This window comes from Sorghum bicolor, chromosome 3 (genome assembly GCF_000003195.3).
Source record: "Sorghum bicolor cultivar BTx623 chromosome 3, Sorghum_bicolor_NCBIv3, whole genome shotgun sequence".
In the NCBI taxonomy this organism is placed as follows: Eukaryota; Viridiplantae; Streptophyta; class Magnoliopsida; order Poales; family Poaceae; genus Sorghum; species Sorghum bicolor.
The window spans coordinates 61,499,016-61,523,696 of record NC_012872.2 but is presented as its reverse complement, the minus strand read 5'-3'; the positions used below and the strand labels follow the sequence as shown (position 1 = coordinate 61,523,696).

Below are 24,681 nucleotides of genomic sequence, written 5' to 3'. Positions count from 1 at the left end.
AGGAGACAAATCTAAGGCACACTACGCGGCACGCTGATTGTTGCGCACTCATCATCATGGCAACACGCACGTAACACTAGCTAGCTAGTTGTTGAGGTCATATGATACCCTAGATTTCTCAAGACACCGATTATTTAGACGCTCAGGCTGCCTAGCTAGTAAAAACTAAATAACCATGGCCCTACCGAGCCACACGGGCCTAGGCTATGTACACGAGTGGTCCACCATGACTTATCCCTTCTTCTTCCACTACGTGCTACGCAACCCCGTTTGACTTATCCTCTGTCTCGACCCTCCTAGGAAGGAATAAGGATAGGTTGGACGCCATCAAACACATCTTCTCTGATAGAGATAGGCACACTTCACTCACTTCGCCAGTTTTGAGAGAAAAGCCATCTCGGGGGTAGACGCCATCTCTACGTGCCCCTGCGCAAACAAGACAGCTCCGCCAGGCGGTGACGTCTCATACGACGCCGAATCCTTCAAATCCAGCCCGACACGATAGGCGTACAGCCCCACCCACTACAAGATGGGCACATGACCCTGCCTTGACTTTAAAGACCGATCAAGCCACCATAACCTCAACCTCGCAATCTAGGATCAAGGCCATCGGCACCATAATCTACAAAAGACAACCAGCGGCCTAGGAGCGGCTACCTGCTCCCATGTTATCGCCACAACGCCAGCAGGAGAACAAGAGGTGACGATGAAGATTATGGTAAAACCGTGCCATGTAGACCAGTTGGTGAACCACCATAGTACCAACAGTGTCACACCACAACGTGGGAGTAAGACCACAAAGAATACAACAAAGACCATACCAAAACGTGCAATGACGCTAGGATAAGACACACTTGCTTGCAAGCCAAGTTTACTTGTTTTCTCTCTCGTGTTCAAGATCGCTTAGTCGGGAGAACCCTTCTCTCCATATGTAACCTGGCCTCTGAACTCTATATAAGGACGGCTAGGCCTCCCTTCATATGGGACGAACCCTCAAAAGCTTCATTTGAGCATCGTTCACCTCACTCCTACCACTTTCTCTCAGCTTACACATGTTGCTATAAGATTTCAAAGCACTTGAAACTAAGGAACATGAACACGAACCACTATCGAAACTGAACGTAGGGCTTTGGCTTGAACTAGTATATTTTTTTCGTGTCTTTGGGTGCTACCATCGTATTTATAGAATAGAGCGACACACATATAAATTTACTATTTAGTTGAAAAAATACCAATACCCGTGTATTTAATCGACGCCGTAGCGCGTGACCTGGCTGAAGGCAGCCGTGGCTATGGATGACACACACGTATGAGTGTCAACGGTCATTGCACGTGTGATTTGGATAAAGTTCGGAGGCCACACAAGTGTTCGATCTTGATCCAACGGTTAGAATGAATCGAGTGTCCTAGTGCTTTAAAACACTTGAAAAGTCTGTTCGTTTGAACTTATCTGTTGAATCTACCAGTTATTTAACAGTATTTTTCTCTTATAATAAATCAACGAACATTATTTTCAGTCATAATTTTAGCTTTTCAGCCAAACAAACAAGCTTAAGTCAAACCAGATACTTGTGTCTCGGGAAAAAAAACTGCACGCATTTCTTCCATCGGAAGATATCACATCCGTTCGATTTGCGGTCGACGGCTTCAGATGGGCAGATTAGCGCCTCATGGTTCCTTAGTCCACCAATTCTGGAAATTCCATATATACCCCTCCGGTCCCCGGCGCGCCAATTCGGGTCAAATGCGCTGCCAAAACAGCTACCAAAACGGCAATTACCTCTCAGTCTCAAGGTTATTACCGTAATTGAGAGCTTCTGAGCAGAAATGGTAAAAAAAAACAGCGGCCCGGCACGGAGGCGAAAGGATATGAGCTCGCGTAGGAGTGCGGCTAGGGTTTCTCCTTGTCACACTCTCCCTCCCGCCTCAAGTCCCTCGCCGCCGCCGCCGCCGCCGCCCAAAACCCTACCCTCTTCTCCCCCTTCCCTCCTTCACCTTTATTCTAATGGCAGCCCAACCCGTCCGACGAAGCTGCTAGTGCTTGAATCCACTCTCTTCATCAGGTACCTCGCGACCCTACTGAAGCCTCCCCCGCCGTCGCTGCCATGGCCACCCTCAACATGTTCGAACTCCTCGGCGCCGACGACAACGACGACCCCTCGCAGCTGATTGCCGCCGCGGAGGCGGCGGCTCAGAAAGCCGAGGCGAAGAAGTCCGCCGCAGCGCCTGCTGGGAAGGCTGCCCAGCCTGCGGCGGCCGCCAAGTTCCCGACCAAGCCCGCTCCCCCCTCGCAGACTGGTGAGTCTTGATTGTTCAGGGTGCTAGATCTGGCTCAACGGCCACTTGGGCTCCTTGCAGCTTTCGAAATGCTCCGGCTTGCAAGAGCATTTTAGTGATGTTTAGAGCATATTTCTGAATTTTTATCCATCCTTGAGGCCGCATCATTCTAGTTGCAAACTTTGGTGGTGTGTCTTGTAAAGTTGCGAGCTTTCCGCTGCTGCAAAGTGGAACTTTTACCTTTCTTCATGCCTTAATTCATATCAAGTAGTAGTTTTTATTGCCTCCATTCCCTGAAAGCACGAATATTCATTTGGACCCATTGTATTGTACATGTTTCAGTGAGAGATGCACGCGGTGGTGGTGCATCAGCTCGTGGAGGCTTTGGCCGTGGCGAACGCGGCCGTGGTAGAGGTGGACGGGGATATGGCCAGAACCGCGACTTCAGTGGTGACAATGCCAATGGCTTCCAGGGAGGTTATGGTGGCGGAGGCTATGGTGGCGGAGGCTATGGAGATGGTGCTGTAACTGGTGGAGCTGAAGGGGAAAGGGAGAGAGGCCCTCGCCCCCCATACCGTGGTGGAGGCAGACGTGGTGGTTACAGGAATGGTGAGTTTGGTGATGATTCTGAGAGGCCACCACGGAGAAACTATGAGCGCCACAGTGGGACTGGCCGTGGCTATGAGATGAAGCGTGATGGTGCAGGACGTGGGAACTGGGGCACTGCCACTGATGAGGTTCTTGCCCAGTAAGGAGACTATACTGTTTTGCTTTTAGTGTAGCATTTCTGTGACTACCTCTTGAAGGTTAATTGTACTAATGAAATTATCTGTGACTAGGGAAACAGAGGAAGCTCTGAAGGTGGAGGAGGGTGCTCCTGTTGCTGAGAAACAGGGTGAGCAGAATGATGCCCCAGCAGCGGATGAGAACAAAGATAACAAGGATTCTGCTGCAAATGAGGAGGAAGAAAAGGAAGAGGACAAGGTAACAGCTTATTTGGTTTTATCCGCTTTTAAGTCCATTTAATGCCTATGTGACAGTGTATTGTATTGTAGGCTGTAAGAGAGTGGGGTTGAGATGTTTCTCTGATGCCCTTGGTTTCGAGTCTAAGACTAGGAATTGCTCAGGGTAGAACTGTCAAATTTGGAACTCTGTTAACCAGTTTTAGTTCCTAGTACAATGATAAGTAACTTGGTTTTTTTTTTTGTGTTTATGTCTTTGGGGAAGCCAATTTTGATGTTGTTATTACTGTTTGTTAAGCACATTGTCATATCCTGTTCAGGGGGAAAATGCTATGTACCACCTTTTTTAGCCTATTTGCTAGCCCTTTCTTGTAAAGATATTGGTGCAGATTGAACTACTTCTAATATTCAGCTATGCAGGAGATGACTTTGGAGGAATATGAAAAAATAAAAGAGGAGAAGAGGAAAGCACTACTTGCATTGAAGGCTGAAGAGAGAAAAGTTGAAGTTGATAAGGATCTGCAGTCTCTGCAGCCACTTTCAAACAAGAAAGAAAATGATGAAGTTTTCATTAAGCTGGTTAGTTTCCTTGTATTTAATGCTTTGATACCTAAACTTTACAGAGCTTTGCATGAGTTTATGTATATATTTCTCTTGCTCTCTTAGGGTTCTGACAAGGATAAAAAGAAGGAAATTGCTGAGCGTGATGAGCGTGCCAAGAAGGTATGCATATCTTTCTCTTGTCTTTGTAGTTGGAAATCAAAATAGTTGCTGACATATGCGTGGTTCTCTGTGGGGATGGTGTGTTGATTCTGTATGTGATGGATTTTGTTTTACATCTCCTTAGCTTATCACTTTTCTTATTGAATGCTTGAATTGATTGAATTTGGCCCAATCCGCTTATGAATCTGCTATAGTTAATTAGCTCTGAAACTGTAATTGTGTGATTTGAGACTTCTAAGCTCTAAGTATTCTGAACCTTCAACCTTGATAATCGAACAAGGGGAAAAAGCAGGGGGCAGCCTTACTGCAATGACACATACAATCGTCAGGTCTGAGGTGTTTTTTATTATTATGTTATGTTGCTTTCTGATTAATGCTTAGTTTGGGAAAAACCTGGGTACTGACCTGATGATTGTTAAACTAGTTATAGGGACTGTAACCTGAATTAGCTCTGAAACTGTAAGCTTGTGATTTGAGACTTGTAAGTATTTTGAACCTTCAACCTTTGATACACAAATCTGAACAGTCTTACTACCCAATGACCCATAGGATTGTGTCAGTTCCATGATGTTTTTTTTTATTATTATGTTATGTTGCTTTGTGATTAATGCTTAGGCCTTGTTTGGATGTTATCGGTTTTGCATCAATCCACAAGTTTTGGGGTGGATTAGAGTGGTACTTAAACTAAATTCCACCCCGATCCACCCCAACACACGGGGATTGAGTTGAATCCAACAATATCCAAACAAGGCCTTAGTTGGGAAAAAACCTGGATGCTGATGTGATAATTGTTAAAATTTTGAGGTGCAGTCGGTGAGCATCAATGAGTTCCTGAAACCTGCTGAAGGAGAAAGGTACTATGGTGGCCGTGGTCGTGGAAGGGGTGGCCGCGGGGAGCGTGGTGGTTTTAGAGGTGGATACGGAGGGGGATACAATCGTGGCCCTGCTGCTGCTCCATCCATTGAAGATCAAGCTCAATTCCCAAGCCTTGGTGGGAAGTGAAGGGTGTGCAGTGTCACCGAGCATTGCATTGTCTGCTGTTGTCATCTTTAAATTTTGTCCGACATTAAAATTCTGTGCCACGATTTAAACGGAACAAATAATGATGTTGCATGTGGCTTTCTTTCATTATGTGGTACGTGACGTTGTATACCGGAGTTTATCAGATTTAGCCTCTAATTTTGTAGGCTAGCTTTATCATTTTGTTGAAGATCGACAATCCTAGCTTGTTTGTCACCTGCTTGCCTTCGTTTTCATCTTTGTCCAGTATGCGATATGGCTTTTTGTGTGTGATGAGGCTGTTCGTATATTTGAAAAGACATGAAAGTACTTGTGAGAGAAAAACCCTGCGCTGGGAGATTCGGGAACAGATGCTGTTTGGCGCTGCCGTGTCCTATAATATGCTTCAGGCCTTGTTTAGATCGTAATTTTTTTCAAGATGTCACATCGAATCTTTGATCGCGAAGTATTAAATATAAACAAAAATAAAAATTAATTGTATATGCATGGAGTATTAAATATAGACAAAAATAAAAACTAATTGTACAGCTGTAATTTGTGATCGCATGCATGGAATATTAAATATAGATAAAAATAAAAACTAATTGTATAATTTATCTGTAATTTGTGAGATGAATCTTTTGAGCCTACATACATTGAATTAGGTATGTTGTCCTGTGAGCAAATAGCCTGATGGAAACTGGACTACATGATAATCCTACTTGAGTTTATACAGTAAGCGTGTAGGGTCGCATGCATACATCTAAACTCTGCTACTCTATTCATTCCCTTGCATGCCTTGGGCGTTTCTTGTTGACCGTAGAACATCTGGCCGTCTCCGACGCGCAGCTTGCCAAGTAGGTGAAGTAGGGCGGAATGGTTGATCTCCATGCCACCGCACTGAAACTCCCCTCCTGACTAGTAACACGCCCGGATAGAAGATCTTGCACAGTTACATCAGGGACATCGTGCTGGGTAGCTGGTATCTGGTAGACGCTGCAGATTGTAACTGCATCGTGTGCCCTGGCCATTCTCCAAAGGCTCACAGACTTGCCTTTCTGCAGAAGACGGCTAGGACGCTCGCCAAACATGAGCAGGTGTTTCCTTGTGTAGTCTCTCAAGCAGCGCAGCACCCTGCGCCAGAACTCGGCGTTCATGTTGGCTCTCATCAAGCTCGCCACTATGTTTCCTGCCAAGAAGGAACAGTCCAGCAGCTCCGCGATCTGCATGCCCAGGGACGCGAGCTGCTCTGGTTGATCGCCGGGGTTGGCGCTTCCGAACACGAGCGACTTGAAGACGTACCAGTAGGCTTCTCTGGAGAGCGCCCTCAGTCTGAGAGCCCTGGTTGTCCCAAGAGCAGCTATCTTCTCCGACCTGCTTGTGATCACAATCTTCCCATTATTCCCCATGCTGCTCGCTGCCGAGGAGTACAGCCTTCTCCACGTCTCATCGTCCACGTCCACGTCCCCGGCGAGCTCGATGACAGCAAGTGACCTGCTGCCACTGCCATGCGAGGCAGCGGCGGCGACGTCTTGGTGCTTGACCACAGCGTTGCCTCTGAAAGCGGCGAGGTCTCCGGCGCCAAGATCCTCCACGGTGAAGACAACGATGGATGAGAAGTGGCCGCGCAGCCTCTCGTCAAGGCAGACGTGCTCGACAAGCGTGCTCTTCCCTATCTTCGCCGCGCCAACGATTGGAAGCACGCCGGGATTCTTCTCGTTGCCAGGGGCGTCTGGCCGGAGCAGGAAGTCGATGACCGTCTCCATCTCCATCTGCCGCCCGAACATCACGCTGCCAACAACCAGGTGCGTGCTGTACGGCTGCCGGCAGATGCGAGGGTATCCTTCCAAGAAGATGGTGAACTCCGCCGTGTCGCCCACCAGCGTCTCGAGGCCGTCCAGCGTCTTCTCCAGCTGCTTCGAGATCTCGGCGCCAAGCGCGGTGCCCAGCACCGGCAAGTTGAAAGGCCGGGAGAGGAGGCGCCTAGCTGAACTGAATCTAGGCAAGGCAGCCACAGGGAGGTCACCACCACTCGCATCGTCGCTGTACCTGTACCTAATGGTGTCGAGCATGTGGTGACCCTGGTACATGCCTTGTCTGAGCATCTGGAGCTGCCGGAGCATGGCCTGATTGGTGATGTGCCGCCCCTCAGCCTCCTCCACCGTGGCGTCGATCTTGAGGAGCACGCGGTGCAGCCGCCTGAGCTTGTGCTCTGTCTCTTGTGCCCTGGACCTTCTGTACCTCTGGATCGCCTTGGACAGGGCTCTGTTCAGGAGATCGCTCATGATCGCGGAGACGATGAGCTCCATTGCAACAATAATCTAATCTAAAGTAAAAGGGGAAGGTTGATGACGGCACAGTAGAGACTGGGGCATGGAGGTTGATTTTAATGGAAGGAATTGTCTCGATCGTTCATTGCAAGGATACTCTGACTCTCTGAGTGCGCTGATCTTTTGACTCAGCTCTGGAGAATGAACAACGTGGGAGTACAAGGTAAAAACGCACTACTAAAGGGCCAGAATGGCTCGCGGTTCAGCGTTGAAAAGTTTGCAAGGGTTCAGGAAGACAAAAGAATATGACACAATGGTCGCTTGATTCTGTATAAATGTTCGGAGAACTTGGAGCTAGATTGATTTGTAGGTCAGTCAAGCGTATTGAAATTTCAGTCCAAGTGAAATCGATACAATAATAATTTCGGATCTAAGTGTCAGACACGTGGGTAGAAAATGGTATAATAGCAGAGATTTTAAGGGTCTTTTGAGTTGAATTTCTAGCAAGCTACAAAACATGCCTGAATAGTTTTTTTTTAACGTAGTGGCATGAGCTCTGCCTTTCAACTAAGAGAGAAAAAAATAGTTGTATGTACAAGACAAAGCCCTCCTGGGCAGACAAACAGCTACATGGAGAAACAAACTCCAAACCTCAGGCCTTGTTCAGTACTGTAACACTTTCGTTTTTATTCGACAAATATTATCCATTCAAGGACTAATTAGGCTCAAAAGATTCGTCTCACAAATTATAGGTAAACTATGTAATTAGTTTTTATTTTCGTTTATATTTAATACTCCATGCATGCGTCGCAAGATTCGATGTGACGGGGAATCTAAAATTTTTTGTAAATTTTTTTGGGAACTAACAAGGCCTCAAAAGATGGACTCTACTCCCTCTCTACAGTGGCTCTCTACTCCTTCCAAAACATTACCTGAATAGTCAGTTCCTAATAACAGCCTCCTACACCCAAGTTGCATTCACAAAGTAAAACACCTCTAATGTGTGCTAATGCTACATACTGAATGAATGTATGTATAGAACATATACGTACAGAGCCATAATAGAGCACGACATAAAATTCATTATGGAATTCAGTCATGCCTTCCGTGTGCCGAACTGCCGATACCAGATTTGCTTGTTCCTGCGTGGTGTACGGAACAGCGACGACTCCGGCTGATCCATGCCATCAGTGCTCCCAAACGCGATCGTCTTGAAGAAGTACCAGTAGGCTTCTCAATGCAAAGGTTTCAGCTCAAGAGCCTGTGTCGTTGCAAAACCTGCAAATCTGCAATCTTCTCTGATCGACTTGTAACAATTATTTTACTGACCGGCGTGGTGCGTCGTCCCTCCCCGCCTTGAGTTTTATTGCTATCTAATAACTTCCCCGCTATGGAAAGATGACTGGGGAACATTCCCAATTATTACTCAACTATTCCCGTGAAGGCCCAAGGCCCGACCCCCACCAGGCCGGGCCAGCCTGATGGCCATATATAATAGCAGCTAAACTGTATATATCTACACATGTCACCATGATTTGATACCGAAATGAACAATTTGCCCCCCTCATGCTGTTGAACCACGCTACGCCACTGCATCTCCGCAACTGCATCAGGGAATGGAGATAGGAAAGTGTGGCTGCAATTGATTTGGTTGAGACTTTAGGATCAAATGCTATTCAGATTGATCATAAAAATGCCAAAGTAAATTGTCCAGTGTGCAGTATTGCTACAAAAACAATGTTTTCTTCTAGTCTATGGAAGTGTTTGCTCTCCTCAATGTTGACTGGAAACGGATGGAAAATTAGCAAATTTCAAGGCACGAATACAACAAATGTGCCAAACATGGCAGCAGAACCCGTCAAAGGTCTACAGAATTCAGAGATATCACAGGATCAGGCGCAAAGTAGTCCAATCTTTTGACAATGAAACTTCACTGCAAAAATTGTGAGATATCACAAGGATTCCCCCCCCCCCCCCCCCCTGTTTCATTGCATATTTAACTTCCATTTCTGTCTAAAAGGTCGATACTAAATTGCATGTTCTTCAGGATCAGCCTGACGAGAGTATTTCTCGTCCAGGAACTGTCTGGATATACCCGGAATAAAATTGCAACATCAGAAGCAAAAGGATAAAAACAATTGTGATTCCTTTCAGGCATACAGTAATGAATGGACAAATGGAGACGAAGGCAATCTTCTTAACGGCTGTATCGAACTATATCGATCATAAAGGGTGGAACTTGGCAGAGTAATAGAGAATGGCAGCACCATGTTGCACATCCTTTCTAACGCTGGGTTAAGTACGGTGCGATACATGTCAGTGCAGGCTGCTTCGATATCCAAATCAGAGCTGTTGAGCAAACATCTCAAGGTTACGGACACTAAATAAGCGAACTGTTGAGCAAACACGTCTGATTCTGACTAATACGATGCTAAAACATGACAAGAAACAGCACTGGGCAACGGAAAGTAGAGGAAGAAAGGATCTTGCTTCGCTGCTGCCAGACGAAGGCGTCGAAAGGTGCGCGGTACGGGGGCCAGCGGAGCACCGTGTGGAGGAGCAGCGCGGGCGCCCGGCGCATAAGTCGGGAAGAGAGATCAGGTGGGGAGGCACGGACCGGCGCCGCACTTGAGATCTGGGAGGAGCTCCATGGCGCCGGCGCCGGCGCCGGCCTTGCGGGCGAGCTCAAGCGCCAGGACCGCGAGGCTGGGATGAACATCTTCCGATCCGGCCAGCACCCGGCGCCGCGACCACCACCCGGCCGCTACCGCCCGCGCCCCGCGGCAGCCGACGTCGACGAAGCTCCCGGGCATCGTGGAGAAAGCAGAGGTGATCCAATTGGAAACGGGGGAGAGGGATTGATTGAGGAGAGCCCTTGCTTGCTGCTCTGAGCCGATTCCTTTCTTTTAGAGTAGAGGGAATGGGCTCAACGCATCGTCCGCTTGCAAAGCGGGCCAGCGGTGGGCAGCCCAGCCCGCGTCCGCGCGAGCCGGAAGAGAGCTCGCGAGGCACATGTGACAAATCCACGTACAGCCGCAACCAATAGTCCTCTGATTGTTTTTTTTTTCCTCTTTATATTTAGATGGTTTTATTATAAGGTACTCCCTCCATTTCAAATTGTAAGTTGTTTGACTTTTTTTACCTCAAGTTTGACCACTCGTCTTATTTAAAAAATTTGTGCAAATATAGTCAAATTTAAGTCATTCTTGAAGAACTTTTATTAATAAACCAATATACAACAAAAAAAAGTAATATTTTGTACAAAACTTTGAATAAGACGAGTGGTCAAACTTGATATTAAAAAAGTCAAACGACTTACAATTTGAGATGGATTGAGTAGTTTATAGTCTAATAACGTGATGACACATCGGCCAGGAGGAAGATAGTTAGGCTACATTAATAGTTTGGTGGATCAAATAGATTTTACCAAAATTGTTATATAGAAATATAAACTTTCAAATGAATTACCCATCTTTTAAGAAATTTAATTAAAATCCAAAAATATGGTTTAAATCCTAGAAAATTAATAGAAATGTGCTTTTACCTCAGAAAAAAATATTAAACCAGTTTTAGATATATATATTTTTTTAAAAAAAAAATCAGGCTCATTATTATGGTGCATAGGTTAGAGTTATTTAGATCTTATATACTCTCATTTTGATGCTTACTTACTAGCATACGCTCTTGCTATATGTTATAATTGCTTCTTCTTTTTTCATGCAGCACCGCTCGAGTTTAGAAGTGAGTCAGAACGAAGCAAGTGTCGATCGGTTTTGTACTTCTGTTGACTGGTACTCAACAGACAGATGCAACTTGCAAGCAAAGCAGAGAGCAGCAATAAGCGGATGCGGCTGAAATGCAAGCACTAGCACGACATTTAAGGTGCAGCTGTTAAGTCCAAAGATTACAATTTACTCTCTTCATCCTAAAAAGTAGTGTATTCTATTTAAAATTTGTCATGAATTATAGTGCATTCTTAGAATAAAAAGATAATGTCTACTTAAACAAAAATATATGATTATTTTATAAAAGAAAAGTAATTCATGTACTTGCCATATTTTATATAAGAAAACTGAGAGTCCATCCTTTAATTATGCAGACTAGAATCAGGTTTTATTAAATTAGGAAGTTAAGTGAAGAGTACATGAATATATTACACTTTCTTATTTTAACACTACGTAGCCAGCTCGAACCTAGCAATAAAACTTCCATGATTTGGAACGTTTGTGTTTTCAGTCACAAAGAGAAGGCAGTGCTACGTTTTCAGGCATCAGTGACGTGACATTTGTTGTTTTCAGTCATAGGCCTTGTTTAATTCCCAAAAAATTTTGGGTTTAGGTGGCCTTGTTTAGTTCGCAAAAATTTTCAAGATTACCCGTCACATCAAATCTTTAGTCGTATGCATGGAGCATTAAATATAGACAAAACTAAAAACTAACTGCACAGTTTACCTGTAATTTATGAGATGAATCTTTTGAGCCTAGTTACTCCGTGATTGGACAATGTTTGTCAAATAAAAACAAAATGCTACAGTAGCCAAAAACAAAAATTTTTGCAAACTAAACAAGGCAATAGTACTATAACATTTTTTTATTTGGTAAATATTGTCCAATTATAGACTAACTAGACTCAAAAGATTTATCTCGTAATTTACAGGCAAACTGTGTAATTAGTTTTTGTTTTCGTTTATATTTAAATACTTCATACATGTGCCTAAGATTCGATGTGACGGAAAATCTTAAAAAGTTTTTAGTTTTTTGGGTGAACTAAACAAGAGCATAGTCAATCGTCATCTTGGACCCGATGAAGGAGTGTTCATCCTGTACACTTCCAGTTTTTGGCTGCCATATTATATCAAATTGTACATGAATCCCGGTGGAAGAAGGGTCTCCCATGTGAACTCGTCAGCATCCTAGTGAGAAAATTTTCTTTGAAGTAATCCATATTTTAAAGACATTTTATACTAAGATAATAGATAAGTGTACCGCCCGATTCAGAAAAAAGGGAAGCCATCCCGATTATTATATAGTACGGATGATGCCATATATGTTCCACACTTCCACTTGGTACACCCAACTACCCAAGAAAAACTGAGATGCAGTTTGTGCCGTCGCTATCTGTACAAGCAATGATCCTGCCATTCAACAATTTTCTCCAGCATCTGCGGTCGAGAACTAATAGTTCAATCAGCGAGCTGTGAGGTCAAAAACGTCCTAAATCGGTAAAGTTCCTAAATCAATGTGACGATGCCAAAGCCGTGTTCGCCTTCGTCTCCGCATATGGCTGCCAATCTGCCATGTTGCATCAAGTTGGCAATGTCAAAGGCGCAGTGTGTCCTCGAGGGTCCAGAGAATGTAATTATTCGCCTGTTTGGTGGCATATTTGCAGCCGGCTGCTGCTGTTGGAATAGTGCTGTGTGGGGGATGTTTCAACCACAGCCACTGCGATTCCCCACGAGAATATCTAAAACCATGTGCTACATGAATTAACTAGTACTTAAGACTCCTTGTAGCATAGTACTACAACTTGGTATCGTAGATTATGCATCAAGGCATGTAAAGATTTGGTTATTTCGTCCAGAAAAACTTAGGAGCCAATGCGATATCCATTTTGCTGGCAAGTGACAACTGAGAAAGACATCTTTCACAGTCGCTGACTGAGAGATATGGCGGTGTACACGGGAGGTCGATTAGCGAATGACCTCGACGTGAGCCGCGTAATATTCACCTATCTTTTCAGTCTGCCAGAACTTCAACGGGATTTCACAGAGTTTCTTGTGCACGGCGTGAACATGCGGACCTGGAAATGTTCCCTGTCCCCATCATGAAATAGGCTTGCAGGTTGAGAAGCCCTCCGAGTGATGATTTCCTTTTTTTTTTTTTTGTATCATCGCTCAATCATGCAATGATTGACAAGTCAAAATTTGATCTGGAAACAAAAATTACCCTTTTCCTACTGTTTGCTAAGAGTAAAAAGTAATATTGTTCATCTGCTTCGAAAATTACAGAGCGAACTTTCAGCACATCTTTCTCCATGTCAGGTTCCAGAGACGAGCTAGACACCATGTCACCTGATCACCTCACTGCAAAAAGAAATTACAGCTAAAAACGGCACATACACACGATACGCAATAGCAGTAGCAAGACGAGCTCGCTCTTTTGCAGCTTTGCGGTTGCGGGGCTGAAGCTCAAATGATGTAGTCCGACCACTGCTGTATGAAGGAGGTGTGGTCCATGGACTCCCCTGGCATGACATCCTCCCCCTTCTTCCCGCCGATCAGCCTGGCGGGGTTCCCCACGGCGGTGCTCCTGGGCGGCACGTCGATGAGCACCACGGACCCAGCTCCGACCTTGGCGCCGGCGCCGATCCTGACGTTGCCGAGGATGGTTGCGCCGGCGCCGATGAGCACGCCGTCGCCGATCTTGGGGTGCCGGTCGCCCACCGCCTTGCCCGTGCCGCCCAGCGTGACGTGGTGGAGGATGGAGACGTTGTTGCCCACGACGGCCGTCTCCCCGATGACGACGCCCGTGGCGTGGTCGAGCAGGATGCCCCTGCCGACGGTGGCGGCCGGGTGGATGTCGACGGCGAAGACCTCGGCGACGCGGGACTGGAGCGCGAGCGCCAGCGCGCGGCGGCTCTGCGCCCACAGCACGTGCGCGACGCGGTGCGCCTGCACGGCGAGGAAGCCCTTGTAGTTGAGGAGGCAGTGCGCGAAGCCCGCGCACGCCGGGTCCCGCGACCGCGCCGCGACGAGGTCGGCGGCGGCGGCGGCGCGGACGGACGGGTGCGCCGCGAGCGTGGCCACGAAGAGGTCGTAGAGCAGCGTGGAGAGCAGCGTGGAGGAGCAGAGCTTGTTGGCGAGGTGGAAGGCGAGGGAGCGGTCCAGGGACGGGTGCGACAGCACCGTGGCGTAGAGGAACGACGCCAGCGCCGGCTCCGCGTCCGCGTCGCGCCGCGCCTCGGCCTTGATCTGGGACCAGACCCAGGACTCGTCGCCGTCAGACTCGGGGGGCGGGTACGACGGCACGATGTCCGCTTGGAGCGCCGGCGGCGGCGGGGGCGGGGGCGGGGTGCTGTGGTACACCCGCGGGGGCTGGGCTGCTGGCTCGGTGCGCAGCGGCTGGCCGGCCGTCATCCTCGAGTCGCCGTCGGTGCCTGCGTGTGTGGCCGGTGGGGTGTGCCGTGTGCGGGGATGGGATCTCCTGTGCCTGTGCGGGCGGTGTGGCTCGCGCGCAGCGCAGACTTGGGTGGTGGAGGAGGTGGAGCGGCAATATATAGCCCAAGAGCAGGAGTGGTCCAAGCGGAGCCACGTGGGCCGGCCCATCCGGAGAGCACGGGCCCGAGTTGCCGAGAGCAAGCGGAGCGTGCACGGTCACGGATGTCAAATGATCACGAATTTCACGAGGCAGGGATAAACTTGTGCTGTTTGGTTGGGCACCGCCAGCTCTTGCGTGTCGCTCCTCGTAGCCGCAACCTGCAAAGCGGTGGTCCAGGGTAGGGTGCATTCGCTTGCTATCAGTATAGAGCTGTGATTTCCCTTTTTTTTTTAAAAAAAAAGTGAAAAGTAGAACTGTGATTTTGGGAAATTCGGAATACCTCCGCACATTCGACATTCTCGGGTTCGATACCATTAGGTTTACATGGGCCGACTACGCAGGCAATTTTTGTCCAGTTGGTCTGGCCTGGGAATGGCTGTAGCCTGTAGCCTGTAGCCTGCATGCATGCCTGGAAAAGTCGGCCCACAGAGGCATATGGGATCCTTAATTCTCCTTTAATACTAGTACTATCAAACACTGCGATCAAAGAAACAGAGCTGAGAGTAACAGCATCCGCCATCCATCATCCTTGTTTCGTCAACAATTAAAACAATAGCATATGACAGTATGACACGACCAAATACGGGGTGCGTGCGCAACGCTCGTCTTTGGCACAAGCACGCTGTTTCATTCGCCGGCCGGAGGTTGCCTCTCGAAATGAATCATCAGTTGCCGGGGACGAAGTTGGTGGCGTACGCCCAGGCGTTGTTGCTGACGGGGGTCAGCGAGATGGTCGGCCAGGTTCTCAAGTGGCCCCTTGCCGGTGACGATAGCCCGGACAAAGAACCCGAGCATGGAAAACATGGCGAGCCGCCGAGCCGGCCGTTCTTGATCTCCTTCACCTTGAGCTCCGCCAACTTCTCCGGGTCGTCGGCGAGCCCCAGCGGGTCGAAGCTTCCGCCAGGGTACAACGGGTCGACCACCTCACCCACAGCGGCCCACCGTACCGGCCACCCTGTACCCCTCCACGGCCCCCATTTGGCCGATCGTCCGCGATGCGATTTATTTGCAATCGGCCAATCGCATTGCATTGTGACATCAGTCTATGAGAGCAAAATCCAAACTGCTTAGGTCGAATTGATTTTGTAGTACGTACGTGCCTGGCATGCCCAGACGGCAAGGATGCTCTGTGCGTGCACGAGGCCGGCTGGGGTTCCCCACGTAGTCGAGGCCGCCATCGCTGAAGATCTGGGCGCCGGCCTTGAACCGACGGCTACTGTGCCGTGTATTTTTTGCCGTGTGTCTGGTGAGGCAGCACACGGCAAAGCTGTCCGTTACTGCGATGGCGACCGTTACGTTGCTTTTGTGTGCCAAGTGATAAAAAGACACACGACATTAGGTTTTGTCGTGTACCCGGCGGTTGGCACACGGCAAAGATAGTCTTTAAGGTCAGCTACTATGTTGTGCACTCTTTATCGTGTGCAGCGTACGACAAAGTCTTTTGCCGTGTGTTTTGGGCATTTTGTCGTGTGCCTGAGACACACGACAAAGCTCCTGAGTCCGGTAGTGGTAGATGGCCTCGCCGAACTTGACGCCGCCGTTGCGGGCGAGCAGCTCCAGGGAAGATGCAGCCAAGCGCGCCGAGCATGGCCCACCGGTAGTGGATCACCTCCAGCTCCCTGTTCTTGGCAAACGTCTCGGGATCCGCCGACAGCCCAGCGGTATTCCAGCCGTAGTCTCCCGGGAACTCGCCAGTGAGGTAGGACGGAGGCGCTCCAGACAATGGGCCGAGGTAGAGGACGTGGTCCGGGCCGTACCATGGGCCGATAGTTATAGTCAATGATGATATAGATAGTTTACATGTTGAGATTAACTTATACTTGGGAATTAGCTTTATAAGGATCATAAAGAAAATATATATGGTGTTTTTATATTAACCTCAATGAAAAATAAAAAGTATCTTGTATAATTGTAGATGCATAATAAATACATATTGGTTTATAATGACTTATTTTGGAAATAGATTAAGAGACCATAATTTTTTTACTATCATCACACATAAAAGAGCACATTTTTTTAGGGGACTCTCCATCTATAAAAACCATTCGATCTATACATCGTACTATATGAGTCCTCTGTCATACGTGATGTTACTCATCTTCTATAGCAACGTTCAATCCTATATAAGCCCTCTGTCATCCGTGATTTACATGTAAGATGGACGACTTATATTCAATCTCAAATACGTCTAATGGTACATCTATAATCCCATATTCACTATAAGTCCCGTTTATTTTAAGTTGAGTTAAGTATGACTTTTATCCTTGACGTGCACCATCTCTTTTTCACGTTTATTCTATGTACATGAATCAAGTACGACTTTTATCATGAACCTACAACATCTTTTTTTGTCTTTGGACTCATCTATGATTCGAATCTAGGTGTGAGAGATCATGCGATACAAATCTAACGCACAATTATATAAAGACCTCACCGTCTGCATTATCAGGGCACTCCCAATGCTAAAAACTACATGTAGTTTCTATACTTATTAATTTCAATAGACACTATATATAAAAACTATGGTATAATTTCTATAGAATAATTTTTTATCCAATCACATTCATTCTCTCTCTCCATTTTCAACCAATCATATTACTTCATGTCTTGGATCTCGTGTAGACATGGTTTCTAACTTACATCCGGTTTCTATGATTTTTGCTCTCGCTCTTCAATAACTAACTCGTCACATCAGCAAAATGCTTAGGTAGCACTGCAATTAATGTCTATAGAGACTATGATGGTTTCTGCATTGGAAGTGCCCTCATGTATTCACAGTACGCATATGGACCTCGGTTCACTGTTCTATGCGGGGCGCATAATTACAACGGTTTGCTATACATGACGTTGTGTTAAGCTATCCAGACCTCTGAAAAAATATTTCCTATATATGATTATAAGCCAAAAAACAAAATTACATTCCTAATTGGGATGGGTGATCATAGTGCAAAGCTCAATCATCTAAAACAAAATTACAATAATAAACTATATATTATAAATTTTTTGGATAAATATGTATTTCTACTATTTATTCAATCATACATTTTGTTTGTTTTGTGAGTCGATTGGTTAGGCACAATATCAAACCTGTAACCTAATCTGCCTATAACCTAGTCGGTATGCCTATTGTGGCGTTAATTAATACGTATATTAGATGTAAAACACTCATCCCATATACGTTAGCTAGGGTCGTGTCATAAATATTGATTGCAACAAACCTAATCATTACTAAGTGAATTCTCCGTGCGTTGCTGCGGAACTTTTTTAAAAATAAATCATTATATATATAGTATTATTATACGGTATTCAATGTATTATGTATGTAAAATGTACACATATGAATTTGACTTACATGTATTTTATTGTATTAGATCTAGTAAAGAATTGCTAAGCTAATAGAACAAAAACTAATGTTTGGTTACATTATAGAGGAATTAATGGGTGATGAAACAAATAGTATATGTACATGACTTGTATGTTAATAGAATAAAGATTTAAAGTATTTCACATGATATATATGACATGATCATTTTTTGTAATTAATATGGGATGACATGGATTTAGTGGGAAATGATATGGACACCTTGCATGAAGAGATAGAATATTTAGTGGGTCACTTAGTGGAGAATGATGCGGACACCTTGGATGAAGAGAGAATTCATCTAGTGGGGTTTAGCTTTATAAGAGTTATAGATTTGTGGTATGGCCCAAACGAGTACGTTTGTTGCAATTCTAATTGGGATGGGTGCTAGATCTCTAATTGTTATGACAACTGCAACCCTAAGAAGTATGCGTGGAAGTATGAAAAAGGATAAGATTGGGGCAGCACGAGCCGTTTAAAAATATTTCAAGTCAATTTGCAACCATATATGCAGTTGGGGTATCTTAACGAACAAATGATTTAAACATTGTTCAACATGACCCTATTTCCATTGCATTTGGAAAAGGTTTTAGAAACATTGCACATAAAAATATTGTTGTACCCTCTTGCAACATTGGATATATTGTTGTACCCTCTTACAACATTGCAACGTATGGTACATGAATTGAACCGTAGAAGATTTCATTGCCGGTACCTGACGATTGCGCATGGAATGTTTTTGCATAAAACATGCGTACCACAAGTGCATGTGTACTGCCACTCCATTCTAAATTATAAGTCATTCTAAAAATTTTAGAGAGTCTAAGCATTTTCAAATTTGACCAAAAATATAGAAAGAAATATAAAGATTTATGTCATAAAATAGGTGCACTATGAAAATATAACTAACAAAGAATCTAATGACACTTGGTTGGTACCAAAAAAACATTATTATTTTGCTATATAAATTTGGTCAAAAATTTTGACTCTCCAAGATTCTTGAAATGATTTATAATTTAGGACGGAGGGAGTACTAAGGCCTTGTTTAGTTCCGAAAAAATTTTGAATTTCGCTACTGTAGCACTTTCGTTTTTATTTGACAAATATTGTCCAATCATAAACTAACTAGGATTAAAAGATTCGTCTCGTGATTTACAGACAAACTGTGTAATTAGTTTTTGTTTTCGTTTATATTTAATGCTTCATGCATGTGCCGCAAAATTCGATGTGACGGGGAATCTTGAATTTTTTTTTGGATTTTGGGATAAACTAAACAAGGCCTAAGTATACAGCATGCCAGTAAAAGTGTTTCAGGCTATAATTGTGGTCAGGAAGAGCAGGGCGCGGATGGTGGACAGACGACACCAGTACACCACGACGCACGGCAGAGGAGGCACCGCTAGCCACAGCGGAAGCAAGAATATCGGGCCGGGCACCTTCGTTTTATGGTCGGAAATCGACAGTAAGCTAGGGAACTAGCGGACGCCGGGCGCCGCTAGTATATGGTAGTAGTTGGTAAACAACACCGTGAGAACTGAGAAATCTGCTAGCTAGCTAGCTAGCGGATTCGCAATAGTGACAAGCGACGCGAATCTTACCACGACGGTGGACACTTGGACAGGCATCGCGCGAAGTTCAGTGGACATGAGGCTCCCAAGTCTCAGCCGAACCGCACAGAATGAAGAGCATCTAATCTGATCAGATCACCGAGATGTGTCTGCTAGCGCTAGCAAAAAACATAAATTGTGAAGGGGTACCTTCGCACTATGCATATGCGATGAAATTTGCCATCTGATCTGATGCGGTGTGTTTTTTTAGGAAACCTGATGCCGTGAATTAGTCCTCTGGCCTGTGTCCGTATAGCACCTTTGGAGGCTTTGGACACATGCATGTGAGGCCGTCAATCTAGCCTTGTGGGCTTGTGAACTTCATCGTTTTGCATCGATCACATCTGGCGCTTTCCAGTGCAGGCACCGTACTTCCTTATGTTTTTCTATACGTACCTGCTGCGTGTACAGTAATCCAAATAATTCGTCTACTCGATCGGATGCTGCTGTTCACATTTCACATGGTGTTTCTCGATCTTGAAAGAAAGACCGCAAATAAGATGTTTGTCTCTTGCCACTTCGCTTCAAATAAATAAGTATTTTCTCCATACCAAAAAGTCGTTTAGAACATAATTATATTTACTAAAAAGTGATTAATTATGAGGTATTTTTTATATCTGCTCCTATTAAATATTAGTGCTCTCCAGACGAGAAAGTTTCCCAACTCATCTAGGCAAAACGCGTCCATGTACGGGGTCATGCAACTTTACCGACTTGTTTCGCGAAAATGGAGTCATTGCCCAGAACAATCTCCTTTCCGGGTATGGAGAGCAACTCTGATGTGTATGTCGGTTTCTTATTTCATTGTAATTTAGTTTTCTTTGAAACTACAATATTGAACATATTTTATACTAAAATTGTAACTTTAGTTCCTTGTAGTTTATGTAGACATAGTCTGCGATTTTCCAAGAGTAAAAGATCCATTTGACAAAATCACAAACTTGAACAAATCTGATCGATGTTGACACAAAGATAATTAATAATTTAGAATTATTTCTATAATCAGATAAGGATAAAAAAATTGATATGTTACGATACAAAGACAAATATCAAATATAAAATTTAAAATTTACATGTACTGGTTAATTGTACAAGTTATCTTAAAAATTTAGACGCCTGAAATATAGGAGAAGTAATAAAATAAAATAAAATTAGCATTATTCATTCATTCTCTTATTTTGTACCAACGTGTCTGATGCATCTAAAATCTATTGTGCATGCCACTAACTAGAGAGGGGTGGGGGTGGGTGGGGGGGGGGTGGTATATAACCAGCATATTAACTTTGGATGAGAATTTGTTCTTCGTTGGTGTGATAAGGTGGAATCTTAAGCCAATATGGAACATGGTCTTATTCTACGTTCTCGGAACTTTGTTGCCAAACGAGAAATGGAAATAATGTGCAACCTCGTTCCAAACGTAATGGGAACTCAATCCGGCCGAAGGTGAGAAAAAGGGCTAAACAACCTCGTATCCTCGCTTTCTCACTATATGAAATTTGATTCTATGACATGTGGTTGTGTAACAGTTGACGTGCTACAGTGGAACATGCATTACCAAAGTGAAACATGCTCCATGTCATATGAATATCATTACAATTATATTAGGTACACGTTTCATCTCTTGAACGAACGATATGAATGAAGATATCCCTTTGTACCATAGCTTTGAAAATAATGTTCTACTCCCTTTGTCCTGCTATAATTGTTGTTGTGGCAGTGCATTTAAATGTCTACATTCATGATATTGTTTGGTGCATCTGGACACAAGCAATGTCAAAATTTCGAGAATCTTTGCTGCACTTGGTAACAAGCTAAAATGTCAATTATAGACAGGATGGAGAGAGTATAATGTTTCACGTCCAGTTCCTTTCCTGTCGTTTCGAGAATATTAGCTAAAGGGCGGAATAAGGCCAGTCTCAGTGGGGGTTTCACCAGGATGTCATGCACATTTATTAGAGTGTCATGTCAGCAAAACTGCACTTTTTGCATGAAACGAAGAGGAGAGAGAAGGAAGTAGTTTCACCATGGTGAAACTCCGCTGGCGTTGTTTCCCACGCGGTGAAACATGATGAAATCCCTAGTCCCTACTGAGGACTAAATCGTTTCACCATCTTGCATGTGATCCAATCATTTTGCAGTAATTAAATGCTTTGCCCAGCCTAGGAAACATCAAAGTGAAACTCATGCATTGTGGAGGTTGTTTCATTGTTCGTTTCATTGATGCTTTGTCAGCAGATTTGTTTTGGAAACAGTGCATTGAAATGGTCCATTGAGATTGGTGAAACGACTAGGAGCTCTTTCCTAGAGCGGGACTCCACATGACGCGATGTTTCAAGCTTTTGCATGCAAACATGGACAAATGGAGATGGTGCGCTCTTATGTGAGATCCACGCATGTATAACACTAGAATGCGAATAATCCTGATTCCCGGAATTAAGAACAAATTGCTAGCTGGTCGAATTTGGACCGAAAGAGAACCTATAGAACGCAAAAAAATTGACGGAGGAACTAATAAAGCATTGTCTGGTCTTGTTTAGTTTTAAAATTTTTACAAAATTGTCTAATCATAGATTAATTAAGTTTAAAAGATTTATCTCACCAATTACAAATAAACCGTGTAATTAGTTATTTCTTTTATTTATATTTAATATTTTATATATTTGCTGTAAGATTTGATGTGACGAAAAATATAAAAAAATTTGTAAAATTTTTTTTAAGAACATGAAGAGAAAAGGGAGGCGAAAACAGAGGACCGCGTTCTGATGGCTCAAAACAGTGAGGCAGGACCACAAACTGACCGACCTTGGCGGCCAGCAGCCACCTCCGGGGGAGATTCTCCGCATCCGCCGAATATCCGCTACAGGACACCCCCCCCCAGGAAACGTGAACAAATATCGTGGCAGTACACGACCTTCGCGCGGAACTGCCAAATCTGGTGCCATAAGCACGACAGCATTCCCCTGGAGCACCACACAATTTCGCCACGAACAGTATAGCAGAGACTGCTGTACAAATGAGCTAGCTTCAGTTTTGTGCGTGCATGTTTGGATCAAAAAGAAAAGAGGAAGCCGTCCGATTATTTTCACTTGGTTCACGCAGCGTGAGGTGAGCCATTCTTATACCTTTCAAAAACCAGACCAGTTTTGGTAAACACGGTACAGAGAAGTTTCTTTCGATCGACTCAATCAAGAAGCCAAAAAAAAAATGATCAATGGGCACGTAAATCGCTGAACCACGAAGTGGCCTCAGACTCAGATACGGAAATGCGAGAGCGACTCGACCACGGCTCCCCGGGACGGACCGGGGGATTGGATATTCCCTCGCCCCCATGCAGGAGCCAAGCATCTCCGGATCCTTCTCAACAAGCCGCTGCCGACTGACTCGCGCCTTCCTCCTTTTCCACCAAACCAGAAGCCGCATCCCGCGCACGGCGCGCCGCCACCGCCACGCGACCGCGAACCAGACCAGAAGCGGGCGCCACGCGTGGTTTCTCGAGGGAGTTTGGCGAGTCGCATCGGTCCGCCGCGCCGAATCTACACCCGCCGCCCCCGCGCCAAACTTGACGCGGCCGATGGATGAACCGGAACACCACCGAGACCGACCGAGACCGGCTCGCTATTCTTAGGCATCTCCGTAATATTCCCTCGGCATCTTCCCGCGCCCCCGGCCCCGACTCCCGTATATAAGGCCGCCTCCACCGCGGCTCCCCCAGCCATCGATCCACCGCAAACAAGCTCGACGACACAAAGCAGCTAGCATCGTAGCCAGCCAGCCGCCCTAAAAACCAGCCAGCTAAACCCATGGCCGGGATCGTGGTGGTGTTCGACTTCGACAAGACGATCATCGACGTGGACAGCGACAACTGGGTGGTCGACAACCTGGGCTTCACCGAGCTGTTCGAGCGCCTCCTCCCCACCATGCCCTGGAACACGCTCATGGACACCATGATGGGTGAGCTCCACGCGGCCGGCAAGACCCTGGGCGACGTCGCCGAGGTGCTGAGGGCGGCGCCCATCGACCCGCGCGTGCCCGCCGCCATCAAGGCCGCGTACGCGCTGGGCTGCGACCTGCGCGTGCTCAGCGACGCCAACGCCTTCTTCATCGAGACCGTCCTGGAGCACCACGGCATCCGTGGCTGCTTCTCCCAGATCAACACCAACCCCAGCCACGTCGACGCCGACGGCCGCCTCCGCATCGGGCCCTACCACGCCGCCCCGCACGGCTGCGGCGTCGGCACCTGCCCGCCCAACATGTGCAAGGGCCTGGTGCTCGACCGCATCCTCCGCGAGGCGGCCGCCGGGACGACCGGGAGGTCGACGAAGCGCGTCATCTACCTCGGCGACGGCCGCGGCGACTACTGCCCGTCGCTGCGGCTGGCCCGGGAGGACTTCATGATGCCGCGCAGGGGTTACCCCGTGTGGGACCTCATCCGCGAGGACCCCGCGCGGGTGCAGGCGGAGGTGCACCCGTGGGCCGACGGCGCCGACCTGGAGGAGACGCTGCTGCGCCTCGTCGGGAGGGCGCTCGTGGAGGAGGCCGCGCTGCCGCCGCCGCTCGACTGCAAGCTCGAGTCCACCATGCCCGTTGCCGCGCAGGACGGCGGCATGCCCATCATGCCGCTCGGCGTCAAGAACTGATGCCGTCTTGTCTCTGGTTGAGAATCTGATATTATTGCCGGTTCGGGTTCGTTGTGAGAGCTCGAGCAAGTGCGGGCGAGGCACGGCGTACGATACGATGGATTAATAGTAGCGTTTGTTAACTGTATTATTGACTAATTTTGTGTGCGTGTGGTGTATTCCCTCCGGATCGAGCCTGTCACTGCTGAATTGGCTATGGCTCGTTGTATCTTCTTTGCTACCGACAAAAGATAAAATTAATGGATGAAATCCCTTACGATTTACGACAAGCAAAATTCATGCGCGTGCTTCCCTGTTAGGCAGGGCACTACAATCTGTAGCCACAATTACGCAATTAGCGGCGAAATTCATTCAAATTTAGTTGCGATCAAGCGTGCGTGATATTTGTATGCTTCTGCCATACATTTTGAAAGGCTAGCGTGCTCTATGCCAGTTAAATTTTTTTGAGAATTCTATGCCAGTGAAATTGTGGTCTTATTTCGAATCGCACTAGCAGCACTAGGGAATCTGTCTGCACCGATCTCCGAGC

The 24,681-nt window shown here is 46.2% G+C and overlaps 4 protein-coding genes and 1 pseudogene across 4 annotated transcripts; 2 read left to right on the top strand and 3 right to left on the bottom strand.

Annotated features, from left to right (window-relative positions):
- LOC8059196 (RGG repeats nuclear RNA binding protein C) lies at window positions 1,892–5,186 on the top strand. Its single transcript, XM_002458373.2, has 6 exons — window positions 1,892–2,298; window positions 2,620–3,025; window positions 3,117–3,261; window positions 3,660–3,818; window positions 3,906–3,962; window positions 4,773–5,186. Exons 1-6 carry the CDS (start codon window positions 2,106–2,108, stop codon window positions 4,962–4,964), a joined length of 1,152 nt encoding a protein of 383 aa, XP_002458418.1. The 5' UTR covers window positions 1,892–2,105; the 3' UTR covers window positions 4,965–5,186.
- Window positions 5,744–7,270, bottom strand: LOC8059195 (disease resistance protein RGA2). Its single transcript, XM_002456217.1, has one exon. The coding sequence runs from the start codon at window positions 7,268–7,270 to the stop codon at window positions 5,744–5,746; it is 1,527 nt and encodes a 508-aa protein (XP_002456262.1).
- Window positions 13,154–14,366, bottom strand: LOC8059194 (probable serine acetyltransferase 1). The gene has a single exon (XM_002456216.2). The coding sequence runs from the start codon at window positions 14,364–14,366 to the stop codon at window positions 13,419–13,421; it is 948 nt and encodes a 315-aa protein (XP_002456261.1). The 3' UTR covers window positions 13,154–13,418.
- Window positions 15,020–21,733, bottom strand: LOC8069807 (annotated as a pseudogene).
- On the top strand, window positions 23,210–24,427 carry LOC8069806 (inorganic pyrophosphatase 1). Its single transcript, XM_002458372.2, has one exon. The coding sequence runs from the start codon at window positions 23,316–23,318 to the stop codon at window positions 24,150–24,152; it is 837 nt and encodes a 278-aa protein (XP_002458417.1). The 5' UTR covers window positions 23,210–23,315; the 3' UTR covers window positions 24,153–24,427.